The 17,246-nt window shown below is 31.8% G+C and overlaps 1 protein-coding gene across 4 annotated transcripts in view; it reads left to right on the top strand.

Annotated features, from left to right (window-relative positions):
* The window catches only part of LOC143244865 (ephrin-B1-like), a 375,415-nt gene that overhangs the window by 239,908 nt on the left and 118,261 nt on the right, over window positions 1–17,246 (top strand). The window contains exon 1 of one of the 4 annotated variants that reach the window (XM_076490296.1): window positions 2,474–2,745. The exons of the other annotated variants lie outside the window; for them this stretch is intronic. Coding sequence (XP_076346411.1) covers window positions 2,639–2,745 — 107 coding nt within the window. The 5' untranslated portion in view covers window positions 2,474–2,638. Of the gene's footprint in view, window positions 1–2,473; window positions 2,746–17,246 lie in introns of those variants that run through there. 4 annotated transcript variants of the gene reach the window in all.

Genomic DNA, 17,246 nt, shown 5'->3' with positions numbered 1-17,246 from the left:
GAATTTATATTAATTTGCATCATAAAAAAGCTTACTAAATACATCGTTGTCGTTTTTATAGTTTTATAGTGCATAACATTTAATATAATTTAAGTAACATATGAACATAACACAGATTAAAACGGTTTAGTTGTACTAAATGTTTTTTTTTTTGCAAATATTGATATGTTTTAACATCGCTGATATACATGCAATTTTGTCTCAGCGACTTTAGAATGTCATTTGTTGGCAGCTGTGAAGAGAGAAAAAGCTAAATGTTATTAATTTTTGCTAAACAAAGCAGGCTCAGCACGACCAGATGGTTAATGCACTCGATTCGTAATCCGCGGGTCGCTGGTTCGAATCCCCGTCACACCAAACATGCTCTCCCTTTCAGCCGTGAGTGCATTATAATGTGATGGTCAATCCCACTATGCGTTGGTAAAAGAGTAGACCAATAGTTGGCGGTGGGTGGTGGTGACTAACTGCCTACCCTCTAGTCTCACACTGCTAAATTAGGGACGGCTAGCGCAGATAGCCCTCGTGTAGCTTTGCGCGAAATTCAAAAGAAACAATAAATCGAAATTGCATAGCTCATATATACACATACCACTAATTCGCATACCAAAAGTTAGATGAGAGATATATTAATAAACGTTTCAATATAACTCCATTTTAAAAATACATTCGTAGAATTAAAATCACCTTCGTCATTTCATTGATCTGGAATTTTGTTTGTGTTCTATCCTTGACGTATAATATAAGTGTTAATAAAATTATTCGTATGTTTCGTCACTATGATTATAACATCATATTAACTAACACAAAACTTTCTTTGTTGAGTTTAAATTAGCATGAAATACTGAACTCAATGTGATTCTGCTCATTATCAAACATATTATTTTCGACGTAGCTGAAACTATACATAAACTTAATGGATTAGTCAAAAGAATAAAAGCTTACAATTATAATTTTAGCCGTCATCACTGCAAAGTTAATAAATCGTATAACTTAAAGATTGTCTAGTAGATGCAAAAAATATTTTAAAGTAGGTACAAGTTTATTATTTGGGATATTTTCTTGTGTTATGTCATCTGGAAAACGAGATTTTATTTGCTGTCACTTTTCTCTAGTTATTTCCATTACGCGTGCAGCATTTAGGTAGTTAAATAACTTGTTTTCTGGTATTCTTTAAAATAATTTCATTGAGGTTTTTCCAATATCATAAGAGATCCTCAGCTTTCTCAAGCTGTGTCAATTTTTTTAGCATTTAGTTTTAATAAATACATAAGAAAGAGAAATATTAAGTTGCTGTTATGGACCTCCAGCGTTGTGTGGGAGGGATATGTTTGTATTGTTACAGGGGTCCTCTATGAGCGAGATGTTACATGGAGAAAATATTTTAATACTTGTTTTAATTTTAAAGTATCTTTTATTTTCCTAAAATAAGAGATGCGAAAATAAACATTTTTCTTAGTTGTAAGTTGAAAAAATAATTGCTTCTATTAAATGAATTTGCAGAACCGTCGAGACCTGAAACTTGGCTTCGTATTTTGTTACTGCATGATAATTGTCTCAAAATTCATTACAATTACAGGTCCTTGCCTGAAGACATTTCTTTCTCTGAAATAGATCTGGTTAACCGTATAGTTTCGATACAAGACTTTACTACTCTTAATTTTGTTACCGATGACCACTATTTTCTAATTAAAATAATTACAAATAAAAAAACATTGTTTGAGTTAGCGACAGACATTATATACATCGTAAATGAAACGCGTTACATTAATTGAATGAAAAATAAATACACAAATAATGCCTCATTATTGATTGAACACTGCGTTAAGAAACAATAAAGTCACCAAAAATACATACAATGAAAATGACACAGGGAGAAAATAATGCTCATATACTTCCAGCATTATTTAAGTAATAAAGAAACAAATGAAGAAAAAGTGAACATACAAATAAAATACTAACTTTTATTTCTTTCAAGATAAAAAAGTTCTAATATATAAACTGTGCGACTGAAATCCATTTTTTTATTTATTCCGAAAACTTAACTCTGGACGGGAAGGTGAATCAGGAAACTGATGACATAACTTGAAGAATGGGTTGATCAAGATAAAGAATAAATGCTTAACGTGTTAGAATGCGTTGTTTATTCATGAAATAATATTTTCGTGACAATTTACACAAGTATAAAGCTCATTAGTTGTTATTTTGAAGAAACATAAATCCGTTTAGCAAGAAATAAACTTTTAGTGCCTTTGCAACCATAGGATTTGCTTTGAAAAATTTTTAGTTGTACCCTACGCTATGTGGCATAAGAGTTTGCTGAAGGAGGGGAAGTTTAAGGGGGAGGATTTCTCCCGGGTGGAGTGAGGTTGCCACTCAGTGCCTGAAAGCTCTATTTTGATTGGCTGCTGACGTAGTTCTCAGTTCAACCCTGGCATCGAGGCTAAGCAGATTCTGAATGCGTGAGGCTTCTGAACAACATTTGGTCCATACATAGGATTGAGTTTGTCTCAAGAAAAGCTTCGTTTCTGCGCAAAGCATTGGAATGTAACATGACTGCTACGAACTTCTAACGAAGGAATGGTACAGTTGTTCCCACGTACCCTGGTAGAGTAAGTCAAGACTCCCCGTCACCGTGACAATGCCATGGATTGTAGTTTTTCTTCTTCTCACTCTTTTGGACATAGTCACTTTGGATGTTGTGTGTATAAGATTGGATGATATCTACTGGAATGCCTCGAACCCAATGTAAGCGCTTTTTTCTGCTACATAAATAAATTCTATTAAGTCTGACTTATGTTACTACACACTGAACTTATATTTAAAAAATACTATCCCTGTCTTCGTTTGTATTGTGGCTAAACAGTTGTCTGATACATAGATATAAACTTCTGATCACTGGAGTTTGTCATACACTATTGTATAAGTATTTGTTTATCTCAAATATTAAGTCACGCATGAAAAATAATTTAGTCTCAAAATGCAATCCGGTTTAGTCAAGTACATTTGGTAAAGGGAACAGTGAAGAATCAAAAGTAAAATCCGAAGAGTATATATTGCATCGAAGATTTCACGATAAGTTGTTTTTCACTTCTTTCATAGCACTGAGCAGAATAATTAATAATGCTAAGATGCGTGTGTATTTATGTTCCAAAATGTAGCATTATATGTAACGTATTTTAGCCCACATCAATTGTGTATTTTCATTATAACTCTAGGTTCAGTATTATATAGGTAAAAACACAACAACAAAACACTTTCCATTCACAGAACTCCACGCTATGTGCTGAAGTGAATTGAATTTACTTTATTGCAATTAAGTCTGAAAAATGTTTGAATATTCATTTACTGTGCTATTAGCTTTCGAATTAAAGAGATTTTGTCGAGAACAAATTGTGAAATTCTTCTTTGATGACACTGTTCTGGCTTAATTACAAAAATGAAGCCTTGTAATTAAATTTTACATGCAGAAAAGTGTGTGATGTACACTAAGGGTTATAGATTCACGAATTACTAGTTCAACGAAGCTAAATTTTGAGAAATGGTTATAACGACTTTGGAAAGTTTTGACAGTTTTTGTGCTTCATTTATTTAACTTGATTTTTAAAATGATATATCCGATTCTTACTTCCAGTACCTCTTCAATGTGCTTTTCCATGTTGCCGCTATAAATGTGTTTTTTTATTTTTAGTTTCGAACAATAAAACAAACGAATGAATTATATACAGCCATGTACAGAGGTTCCAATACAGTTTAACCACATCCCTGTCCTATGCATTACATGAGATTTGCAGAACATAATGTTAAAGCACTTGAGCATCATTTGTGATATATAGCTATATTTAATTTATTTGATATGCAACTAATGAGATTAAAGAGATTTCATATGAGCATCACATGTAACAATAAAAGAATTTGCGAATGGTAAGGTTAAGTTATTTTCACACACGAAAAAAATAAAATGTATGTGTGATAAGTACAATGAATTATGTTTTTAATTATTTATACTTTTACCACCCTTTATACCAATTTTCCAACACATAATGTTTATAAAAAATATAAAGATAATGGAATATCAACAATATCAGAAATGTTTTGAAACAGTGACTTGGTTAAAAGCAATCAGGAATGTTCCACTATACTATGTTTGTATAAAGTATCAAACTCAAATATTTGTATTTAAAGGCACCATTGTGTAAAATAGTTATATTGTTTTCTAGATTTTATTGCATTATAACATTGATAATATTTATTACATTTTAGTTTAAGGATAAGAACAGTTTGTATTTATGTGAGATGTAGTTATACAGGTAAAAAAACAACAACAAAACACTTTCCATTCACAGAACTCCACGCTATGTGGTATTGAACGTTATATACTTGTTACCATACGGGTGTGAAATTCAAACACGAAAGTTAAAGTACCGTTCACTGCTAACAGAAACGTTCTAGACCAATGTATAAGATTGAGGGGTTTTTCACAGAGGATTAACTGATTAACTGCTATAAGCACGACGTGTAATTTAGTAATACATATTCATGAATTAGAACCGTCGTTTTTCCGTTCAGTTAGAGGAACACTCGTAGGCCTACTAAAAAAAAGATATCTACGTATCGCTCTGCAAGTATATTACGTACCGGATCCTATTTTATCATAAAAGAAACATAAGGCCTCCATGTCCTTGTCTTTCTTCCTTCTTCTCTTATCCTGTTTATGGGGGTTGGATTCCAACCGGTTGCCTGCACGCGGATTTTAGCTCTGGTCTCAACGCTAGCAATATTGTAGCACCTGAACTGAATCGAACGTTTGCCATACCGCCGACTCCCTGCTCTCAGTCTTACCGCATCGCAGATATATCGCCCCAGGGAGAACAACGAAAATGTTAGACCGGTGAATGGCTTTTCTCCCCTCGACCGTTCTCTACCTGGCCGAGAAGCTGCTGCGCATACACTACAGCGAGCTGAATAGAATTGAGAAAAAAGGACTTTTTGTTGTAAGCTGTCAGCAAGTGTTCTGTGAATCCTGATGCCAGGGTTTTCTTCACGCAAAAATAAGCAAATGCTAATTAGCGTTTGTAGGGTGGTCGTGCAAATCAGTGTCTCTGTAGCCTTAATAACTATAATTAGAATTCTTATTTAAATGTAAAGAAAGTAATACATCTCAAATCCATACTGTCCACAAATATTTTTTCTTCAATGAACTAATTCTTTAGTTCTAATGAACAAGTCTATTCAATGACAACACAGCATTACCTGTATACGGAAATACACGAAAATGCTTTTATCTTTTTTGGAGTTTTATCATAAGCTTTATGTATATGATTGAATATATCAATGAATGATATGCATTTAGTTGAGAATTTTCCATTTTTATTCCACCCCGTTCACTGTTTGATTACGTATGGGAACAGACAAATGTAGCACAGTACGCGTGGGGCTTTATTGGAAACAATTTGTTTGAAAGCTTTGCTGTTTCATACGTCATTACTGTAGCTGATGGTTTCATTAATTGGTGTCTAACGCTTCTGTAGTTGTGCAGCGCGAGTTTTTACAGCTGTCGCTAGCTTGCTCTTTAATACCTACTACTTTGGTGAATTGTTCGGTAAAGTCTATATTGCCTGACCATCAGTCTGAGTCATTCGTAAAGCTATCAGGGAAATCCTTACGAGTTCAGCGCCAGTCCGGATTCTGTGAGTACTAATTTGTTTGCTTATGTCATTTTAAATGAGTATGTCTTCATTTGTCAGTGCTATGACAAATTAGTGCTACGTAACATTAAAAGTGAGTAAGACTTATAAAGAGAGGGCAAACAAGTTTTTCATTTAGCAACTTGAATCAGAAACTTTGTCCACAAAAACTTCCTTAAGCTGTTATATTTTGAGTTGGAATAATGTGTAATGTTAGGATCGTATCTGTAGTTCAATATTTTTTAGTCAATAAATTACGCTCGTTTAGATGCTACACACTTTTATTACTAGCATGTAAGTATATCATCGAAAAGCATTATATACATTGCTATTTCATTAAACAATCTAAATAAAACTTTGACAATTTTATGTTGTTCAAACAACCATACAAGACATAGTAAAATCATTCATTAGTTTTGACAGTTTGTTGTAGAAATTTATTGAAGAATGAGGTCGCCAAAGCTCTAACGATTAAATACACTTGTTGGTTTTTGACATAAAACTTTGCAATAAGCTATGTGCCTTTGTCGAAATGATCGCACATTGAAATTTAGTGTTTTACGCTTACAACCCAACTACTGAACCATTTTAAATATGTATTTCTGAAACGCTGTTTTTCATTTGAAAGTTCAAAAAGTTAGTACATACAACGTGAGATACAAACAGTCTTTTATAAGAAATCATGTTGCACTTGATCTACGAAGTCTAGACTGCCAGCAACTTTTAATTAACCCTTTTAATAGCGTCGACAACGTCATTGCGAGATTTTCAAAAGCTTTAAAAAACTATGGGAACTATGTTTCTTAAAGCTTCAAAACGTGTTGTTTTTTTTAACAATCTATGGCAGATTGCCATAATTTTGCCATTCTTATGTAGTTTTTATCTTTTATACCATTCATGTGGGATTTTTAATGCGATATACCAAAACTAAAATGTGACAAACCAGAAACAGTATTAGTCACTCTCCAGTGACTAAATGTTAACTGAAAGATTATGACATAAATTGTGAAATGACTGAGTCTAGTTTCATCTTATCTAAAAGTGATATTCATATCTTGTAGATTGCAAGTTAATCTATATTTTTTTTCTTTTTAACCAGAATATTTTTATATACTTTAAATGTCTTGTTTAAAAGAGATAGAAGTTGTTGTTAAATATTGCCGTATGCAGTTAAACTGACATGGCTTTGATTACTCCTGAGGCTAGTACATATGGGAAAGTTACTTACAATCCAGTACGTTTTTGATTATTACAGAATAACACGATTTATTTAAAAGTCGAAGACCTTTTTACTGACACCAATTTGACAAAGTTCGTATTAATGCTATTTATCCCATTTATGTTTCAAATTTATGATTGCTGGTTTGTTTGTTTGGAATTAAGCTTAAAGCTACACAGCGGGCTATCTGTACTCTATCCATCATGGATATAGAAACCCGGTTTCTAACAGACATTCTGCTGTGCCACTGGGGGCATGATTATTATAGTAAAAATGTTTTGTTTGTTTTGATATTCGCACAAAGCTACACAATAGTCATCTTCGCTAGTCGTCTTTAATTTCGAACTGATATATAAGATGGAAGGTCTGCATTGAAGAGCATCTACAGACAGCTGTTGGGCTACTTACAAATAGTTGGATTTAACCGACATTGTTATGCGCCCACAACCCTATAATGTGAAACTTGAATTTGCTGCAATAGGACACGAACTGTAAATTCTTGGATTTGCAGCACAGCATACTAACAACTAAGTGACACTCACACCAAGTCAAAAATAAAAGCATTTGCACATAATTTACTGCCTTTGTAATGAGAGATTAAGCAATGTAAAATAAAATAAACCTTCACAACTTTTTATGGCTGCCATTTTAATAAATTGAGTTTGTCTCTGTAATTTTATGTTGTTTTTTAAAACATAAATCGTAAGAAACATACAAAAGTAATTAAGATAAAAACAGCTCATCATATTTTATATTTAAACTTGACAATAGAAGCTCACTAAACATCTCATTACTATAGTTATTTAAAAAATTACGCCATGGGGTAAAAAAGTTATTACAAATATGTTTACAGTCTTACTTTCCATTTATTAGCAAATTTTGCTCGACTTCCATTTTTAAGAAGAATATATGGGATGAGCTAGATTTGTTGGAATAAAGGATAACGAAAACTAAAGAAAAATAAAACGTTTATAAAAATGTTCGTTCCACTGTTGGTTATCACTGTGGTATCCTCAACATTAAAAACTGTCTCTTTTCCGTTAATGTCCACACAGGATGGTTCAGTTACTTTAGAACACAATTTGACAATTATTATTATTGATCTGTTATTATAATGCAGGCTGATAATTTCACTTTTAAAAATCGCCACTATGCGTTTTTTATGAATAAACTATCTAAAATGTATTTAACTTTCAAATTACATCTTCGACGCGTATTTATACCTTGACAGAGGTTTCACATACTACTAGCTTTTATAATGCAATAATGGTTAGTTAAACCAGGGAGAAAAACTCAAAAGTTTCTTCTTAAAATAATTATATAGTAATCACCATTAATAATTATTTAATTACACAACGTATGATTCGTAAATAGTTACTTAATCAAACTTGCGATGAACTATCACTTCTAAAAATAAATAAATTTAACACTCATGATATATCAACTCTTTAATAACATCACAACACTCTATTAAACTTAACTGAAACATTCATGTATATATAATAGAGGCTTTGGGTTAATATGTTAATATGAGTGAACTAAAAATTATTGTTTAAACTAGTTGTTTGCTCATATTTTCCATTAGTTATTGTATTCAGAACGGAAGGGTAAACTAGAAGTTGCATCACATATTGTCAAATCCACACTTATTAGTGAAGTATACGCAGTCATTAGTACAAAACACCTCGTTCGAATAAGTAATAAAAGTTATTCTATTTAGTTTATAAAACAAAAAGGTTAAAATAAGCTTAGGTAACTTTCAAACTAGCATTGCTGTAATATTTATAAATGTGAATAGCAAAAGTGCAAGAACTTCAGAAAAAAAACTATCAGTTTTCCAGATGTGCAGTGAAGTGTTTGTCTGCTGGGTTCGTTTATCTAGTGCTTTCACATCACAACAGGACAATTGGTTGAAGTATGCTGTTAGTGTATCTCAACTATAGTCATTTAGAATCCTTTTCCTTTATGGAATTACCATTAGACGTAGTTTCAACTGACTGCTTAACCGCATTTCCATTTCCTCTACTCATCTTCCATGACCCCTAACCATATCTGTCATCTGTGTCGATAAAGTTCCTATTTCTGTGACTTATCGACACTATTTTCCATATAATCAACTGAAATACGTTCTTCCTTCGTTTAGGCACATGGTTTACAAATTCCTGTCTGTACAATAACTATCTTTTCGACTATGATTTATTCTAACACACGTGTAAAATTATACAACATATTTGTAACCAATGGTTTTTGTTTCATTAGTCATAAATATTTTTTTCAAAACCGTCCTTTCATTTTAATCCATTATAATGTTGAGGAACGCGTTAACTTTTATCATAAAAATATAAAGAAATGAACCACAAATATGTAAATTGCATAACCTCACCATTTGTCATTTTATTCTTAATAGTATCAACATGAAGCCATCTTTTTGACAAAAACAAGGTTCGCTTTCAATGCAATCTCGAAATATTTTAGTATAAATATATAAAGACTTAGACCAATAATATTTACTATTTCGCACCCTTTGGTGGAAAATTGCTTTAAATATTTGAGATGAAAAACAGGTTCGCATTTATAGAATTTAGAACATTTTAAATTGTGTAAATTATTTAGAGGAAAATGTCACTATTAGAGCAGGAAGTTTTATTAGCATTTAGACATGTACCAACCTCACTTTTAACAGATCATTGAAAAGTAACTGCTGGGCAGTAATAAGAATACATTAAACGTAATACAATTTAGGCTTTTAAGTGTAATACTGAGTAAAACCTCCAATACGTAACACTAGCATAGCAAAGCTTTTTTTATAAATTAAGCACAAAGCGACACAATGTGCTATCTGTGCTCTGCCTACCACGGGTATCGAAACCCAGTTTTTAGCATAGCAAAGAAAAGGGAAATAAACGTTTCCTAACTAAGAACGTAATAAATATTAAATTGTATAATATTATTTTTAAATACGCGTTTTGTTGATATCATAAAAATGAGTACGCTAATTTCACATGCAGTCTACAAAACTGTTCAGTGATGCTCAATGTCAACCTTTCTGCTAGGCCATGTGGTCTAAATGTTATACAATAATTAGCCAACTGTGGACATCTCCCTGTTCTTTTTTAATGTCATTGTTATACTAATTCTCGTGATGCAACTCAATTTACTATAGTAACTAATTAAAAATAATAAGAAAGATTCAACTCACACCGTGGCACAGGCAACTAGACATGGCTTAGTGGTTAGCTTTCTGAATTGTGTCATGCTAGATCCAAGGTTTGCTCATCAATGTAGCTTTGTATACATACATATATATCTATATATATTTAGGTACGTTATTGTTATACTTATTCTTATAATTAAAATCAATTCAGTATGGAAGCTAGTTTTGATTTAGAAAAAAACACCAAAAACAGAGATACAGTTGGCATACCACAGGTGGCTAAAGCATGGCTGAGAGGTAAGCTTTCCGGGCTGTGTTATGATATTTAAATTTTTTTCCCGTGACGTAGTTGTGGGTTTGGTTTAGTGCTAGACAAAGCCCTTGTGGTAACAGCTGCTATCGACTGATTGAATACATGAATAACCGTGTAAGGCTTTGACTATACAATCCTAATTAAAGTTAAGATACTCCACACGTACAAAAATTGTGTATTGTTGTTATCATAACCTGCTAAACGTTTTGAATCGTGATGGTGTAAAAAATAATTTTATAAAAAGCTGTATACCAGATATTATAGAATTATTCTTAATCAGTTAGCTTTATACATTTTATGGAATGATGCTAGTTAATTTTGCGTTTCTCTTCTTTTCGTATTGTACTTTACGTACCACTTTACAAAGTTAAAACTTCCAATTTAACTACTAAATTTGCCATTATTAAATTTTGAAAGTTTGCAAACTCTACAAAAATAGAAGGATATAAAACTTACGTATATGACATATATATTAGTATAAATGTTCTTTGGGGTGGATATTGCTTTGTAAAAGTCATAATGTCGTTTACAAAGGAAAAACATTATTTTACGAAAAGTAATAAAAAATGTTTATTTTAACGGGAGAAAATTTTCATGAGAATAGAACTAAAAGCCTTGTCACATGATACATGTTGACTCAAGCTTACAGCAACTAACTGAATAACTTCGTCGTTGTTTTGGCATGAAACATAGTCCGCAGAAGGACTCAGATAGAGCTAAAATCAAACATAAAACACTATCACTCTCGTATTTTACCTTCCCTACCACTTTCCTCTCCCTCCTCCACTTCCTCTCATTGCACACGAATTATACTTCTACGCGTCCATTATACTCTGGGTAGATCAAACATCGCCAAAGTCTTACTGAATGAACATAAAATGAAGAGCGAATAGGAGGGAAATTGGAGGTTCGTGTTCGCTAGGTGACACTAGGCTTAGTTTTGGAGGCTTCGTTTGATTTTTAGCTAAAAATACGAAAATTGAACAAAAACAAGCAAGATATAAGAGTAGGAGTAGTGAACACTTTCCTGAAAGCAAAATAGGAAAGAAGAGGCACCTTAGATATATATTTTTCACTGATTAATATATATTGATATTAGATTAGCTTGATCCTGTTATTTAGCCAGCTCACATTTTGTAAATCAAATAACTACTTAGTTAAAATAAGATTTATATTGTTGAAAAACATAAGAGGAAAATGGAAAATGTGATTCAGAAGTTTAAAGAGGAACAGAAATGAAAGTAAAGTAATATGAATCTATTATTGGATATTTTTTTAGCCACAGCATATCAGCTCATTGAATGGCTCTAAATGGCAAATGCAAATTTTTAGCTCATACATCCGTAATCTCTTGACTGATTTGAGATCTTATATAGTTTTGGAGTTCAAATTCTTTCGATTCATATATTTGACCACGCCGAAGGTCTCAAAGATAAATTTACTCTATTCTTTATAAAAGAATTTCAATTTGAATGTAAGCTGGTAGAGATTCCGAAGAATAATAAAATCAAATAGGGTATACCCGTGTCCTGCGCTTGGCATTGCTGACTAACAATAGTATATTTAATACAAAGAAGAAAAAAAAATCGTAAATTAATTTACTTTATCCTACCCAAAAGAATTCCTCTTGTTTTATAAATTACGAGTTGTATTTCAGTACAGACTACAGTGTTATAATAAATCCTAACTTTTATTTCATTAAGTTATTGGCATTCGAATCGAGTAAGTTACCTAAAGAAAAATAAAGCCGGGAATAAGTATATCGTTTTTTTTTTTCTTATAAAGCTTATATTATGTTGTTTCATAAGTTAATTATCCTCGTTCTTAACTATTTTCTATCGTTTTTATCATGTGAATAGAGTTAATGAAGTTGACTGTTCTTAAGGGTTGTGCTTTAGTACTACAAAACACATATTTCAAATATCTGAGTTTATATTATTCCAAATAATTCACTGGTAAAACTATCATAAATAAAAGTAATCTTATCAGCGACAGTAATCCATATACTTCCGAAGTTTTGAACTGTTTGCTTATCGTTAACAGAAAGATACACGGTTGGCTATCTATGTCTTTATCACGAGCATCGAGCAAAACATTGTTTTTTGTGTTACAGGCCCTCAGACTTGCTACGGAACAGGGTTTAAAATGATATTCGCCATCTTTAATTTAAAATTTATATGAAAGAGCAAGAATCATGTCGCAACGAGTAAATTACACTTTTTTAAGAAATGTTGAAATCTTTATGCCTGATATACTTTCTTCATAATATCTTTACAAAGAATTTAGTAAAATATCACAATTATATTAAATGTTTAGTTTGCTCTTTTAAGCAATGGTTAAATGGTTAATGTTTTGTTGACATTAGGGCCCAATAGTCCGAAGATGTTTTTTTACTTTTAACAGTTAAAATGATAAGCTGGTTGTTTGGTTACATTTGTGAATTTTTGTAACAAAAATAACTCAGGATATGATCGAAAAGAACGCAATTTCTAATTAATGGATGGGTAATGTTATCTTCATTTCCCCGATGTTATTTTATTGTATGCGTGTATACTGTTAGCTACAGATTCCGCAAACTTACACATCAGGAATGGATTTGAGAATCTAGCTCTTCTGAGAGAATGGACATTCAAGATTTTTATTTCATGTCGCTGCAGCAACGAATGTTATATTCCTGACTCATTAAACATGCTGAAATCTTCCAGTCAGCAGAATTATTTTGACACCAAGCCAGTGCAATGAGCTGTACACTACAATATCGATTTAAATATTTCTGTTGTTTGTATTTAAAACGGGAGCAAGCCGTCATGGGCGGCGAGGCCCCCGAAGCTTTGCTGAGTTGTATCCTTTCAGCTTTTCAGTTGAGATTGCATTAATTTATTACAGGCCTACGAATTTCTTTATCCATTCAGTTTTGACTCATATTACAAAAAAAATAAAAAAATGACAATATATACTTCGGAATACTGTGCGTCACCAAAGTTTTACGATCACAAAACTTCTTTGCTAACAAGTTTGAGTTTTCTATATTCAAGAGACAGAAAAACGACTCAAAACGATATAAGTGAGGAGATAAAAAGTCACGATAAAATGTAAAGATTATAAATAGAATGCAGCATATAAAAATTTAAAACAACACTGACGTTGAAACAGTAAAAACAGGAATATCGAACATTAAGTTGTAAGATGTTTAAAATAAGTACGTAATAAATTACCTTAATATATCAATAATTTGACAAAATTACACTCAAGAAAATTCGGCAAAGAAAATGAAATATTTTTGCTTGTTAAATAAGTACAAAGGTTATTTATATTTATACTCTGTTTATGACTAGTATCGAAACCCGAAATTTAACTTTAATAAGCGCGCAAAACATAGGGAAGGTGAACTTTGCTTAGAAAGAAGAAGTATTACGTAATTCTTCAAACTGTTGACTGATGATATAGTGTTTACCTCGTACCAGCACATTGTCAGGCCTTAAGATGTTCGTTCTCCAATAACCTATCTCTCTGTTGCAGAAATCTAGTTATCGAGGGTTGGTGTGAGGCTGGTGACCCAAATTTAGAGTGTAGACACATTGTACAAAGCACTGAACAATGACAAGAAAATAATTTGTGTTAAATCAAAGAAGAATACGTAATAATGTATCAACCTACTCTATCTGCTATATCCAGTCCCGACGAGATCAATCGCTTCCAATACCAGAACTCGTCAGGCAGGCATTGATAAGACGGACGTAGTAGTATTCTAAGCATTTTTATAGTATCTGTTGTGAATCTAAGAAAACTAGACACGTAAAAATGACGAATAAGGACCCTTGAATATCATTTAATTATTATAAAATGAAACTAATTACAATAATTTTCTCCGTCATACAACGTGTACATATCTAGGCCTACTATATTTTAGGCTTAAACTACCACATTTTAAGAACTGTATAGATGTAGGCCTAGTTTATTAAAATTTTAAATGCATCAACATTTGACCCACTTCGACCTAGATTTATTATATTACCATTTTAACGTACTCTATTATATGACCTACCGAGTAACTGTACAGCTGTAGGAAGATGTTGCGAATCCATATATTCTTAGTTTAAAGTTGTTACGAAGTTTAAACGTTTTAACATCCCACTAAAATTATTAAGTGTCTTAAATATTCTACTTCGTCATTTTAAAAGTGTTTAGTTGTCAGAATACCATTTATTGCATGGAAAACACTGCAATGATGTGAATTACATTAAATAAGTAAAATATGAAAAGTACCAACATTGTGCAGTCAATTACAAGTCATTTATTAATTTTTAACATCATTTATTTTTATTGCTGAAAATAAATACATTTTACTATAATTTAGATAAACTGGCTAAGCAACAAGCTAGTCTTTTTGTTCCTGGAACTAAGTTAACTCACGATTCCTAAATAAATAAATATAGGACCAGTAAAAAAATCCTTATTTTTATAAGCGTTATTTATTAAATCTATTATGTATTTTAGTTTTGTTTGTGAAGTTAATATGTCATCCCTGTAAGCATTTGGAGTATGTTGGTGTTGTGATTGTTAGCATGTTACGTAGCAGGTCGAAAGTTGCGCTATTCAGGGCTTTAATTCACGTGCACTAGAAGTACTGTTCAATTTATAACAGAAAGCAATAAAAAATAATGTTGAATTAATTAATAATCTTATGATGTGAATTGCTACAGGAAAAGTATTACTCAACTTGTATATTTGTATTTTTGTTAGAAGAAAGAAATAGATATTTATGTATTCTATAGCTCAAAAGCCTGGTATGGAATAGTTATAATGAAAATATGAAAGGATAGGCCTTGAAAATATAAAATACAATCAATTGTAAAAGTACTCAATGTGCTCATTTTTTTGTACGCTTGATTAGCATTTTTATATATATATAGTATTATTTCATAATTTATTTGGAAAATTGCTGTAGATTTCAGCCAATAGTATGGCATGTGTTACACCATAAACTATGAGTACGCACATTGCACACTCTCCAGCTTTCTTGACAAGTATGTTCGAAGTCCCTCGTAAAACTTTACGTTTACCCGCCTCCTTTGCCTTCGCCATTCAAACGTTCTTAAGCCCTGTCGAAAGTAAATCATGTCAATGGTTGTTTAGATGTAGCTTTGTTAGACCAAACAAATCTTGAAAGTGAAACATGTCATGGAGGATATAAAAAAGAGGATACACATCTGTGTGATTGCATTGTTTCTAGTAATTATTTCTTGTACATTAAAGTATTATTTGTCTTTTATTTTATTAACATGAACTAGGACGGTAACTTAAGAGGTTCGGTAAAGTCCACTCTTTTAATGAAATCTTTAGAATATTATTATTATATCTGCAAATGGGGACCAAAGGCAACCTGGAGGGGTCACCTGTTTCAACCTTCTCGTTCCATAATTTAGTAGTATATTGTTAGTCGGTCAGTTAGACATTAAAATGACATCATATAAGGGACGCTTAACCTTACAATTTTTACTATTGTGATGCCAGTAGAACGTACGCATGCCATGAATTGATAGGAACAATTATACTCTTTGTAGGCTACAGCACAGCATGGTATATGAACTTCAAAAGCAAGAAATAAAAAAAAATATTACTCTTTATTTTGGTCTATTTATTTTTGAAATAGAACACTTGGAGACCCTGAACATCTAGCAGTAGTTTTCGCGTCTCAATTTGATTATGTTAAAACAGTTTATTTAATAGCACTTAGTTAATTAACAAACCAAGGAACTATTTTTGATTGAATTCAGTATTACTGGGTAAGATTTCTGTAGGCTTATATTTGTTGTGAAGACGTTTCGGGATGAATAATATAATTTACCGCGGAAAAATGACTTTTAACAAATAATTCCAGTTAACTGTAGAATTTGTGCTCAAAACAATACAAGTTTTATTATGTGAAAAATTAGTCTGGTGTTTAAAATGGATACAACATAAGTTTAGAACTCAATCACTGTGGGCTGAGAAACAAACAGAACATAAATGTTTTGGTTGGTGCATAATGTTTTTGTTGAATTCCACATGGTCGACAAACATCCATAAAAATGTAACTACATTTACAACACAACAATTTGTTTTAATTTGAGCTGAAAACCGCATATTTATGTGTTCTTAATGAACAGAAATTTTAACTAAAATCCACATATATATGGGTTTTTATCGACACAACAATCAACTGTAGTATACTTAACACAAGTTCTTGTTTAAGGAATGCAATTTGTGTTGTTTTTAAATAACACAATATTTTTGTGTTACTTTTATACACATGTTTTTACAGTGTATGAGATGCGTTTCCTCTACATGATATTACCAGCATTTAACGTGAAAGATGTGTTGTTTGAGAATATGTGATAATATGTACATTTGAATGCCTTGGAGATTATGCGAACGCACACTCACATAATCGATATAACATGTATATATATATATATACAGTAATTACATGTTGCTCATATTCGTTACTAATGGCTTACCATTACTTGGAAATGGCAAAAAATGTTTACATGCATTGCCATTATCTTCAGAAATGCATTTCTGTTACCACCAGTCGCGTGTGTTTTTATTATACATTCATGGTAAACAGAAATTAGACTACTTTTTATAGTTGTAAGTATAATCCATGATCATTTATATATTCTCATTTTTCAGGAGTCATACTAATAAAAAAGTATTTTTTATGAGTTGTGAATTATCAGTGTATCTACAGAACAGTTTTGGATCATTCAATCATGAGAACTATGAATTGTATTTGAATCGATTAATTTAATACCTTAAAATACAATATTTGAAAAAAGATTGTTAGGTCTTGGTCTTTTCCTGCCTTTTATTGTGTATGTTTCTTGTCGTGCT

This window comes from Tachypleus tridentatus, chromosome 2, assembly GCF_004210375.1.
Source record: "Tachypleus tridentatus isolate NWPU-2018 chromosome 2, ASM421037v1, whole genome shotgun sequence".
Classification (NCBI taxonomy): domain Eukaryota; kingdom Metazoa; phylum Arthropoda; class Merostomata; order Xiphosura; family Limulidae; genus Tachypleus; species Tachypleus tridentatus.
This window is presented reverse-complemented; position numbering and strand designations above follow the sequence as displayed.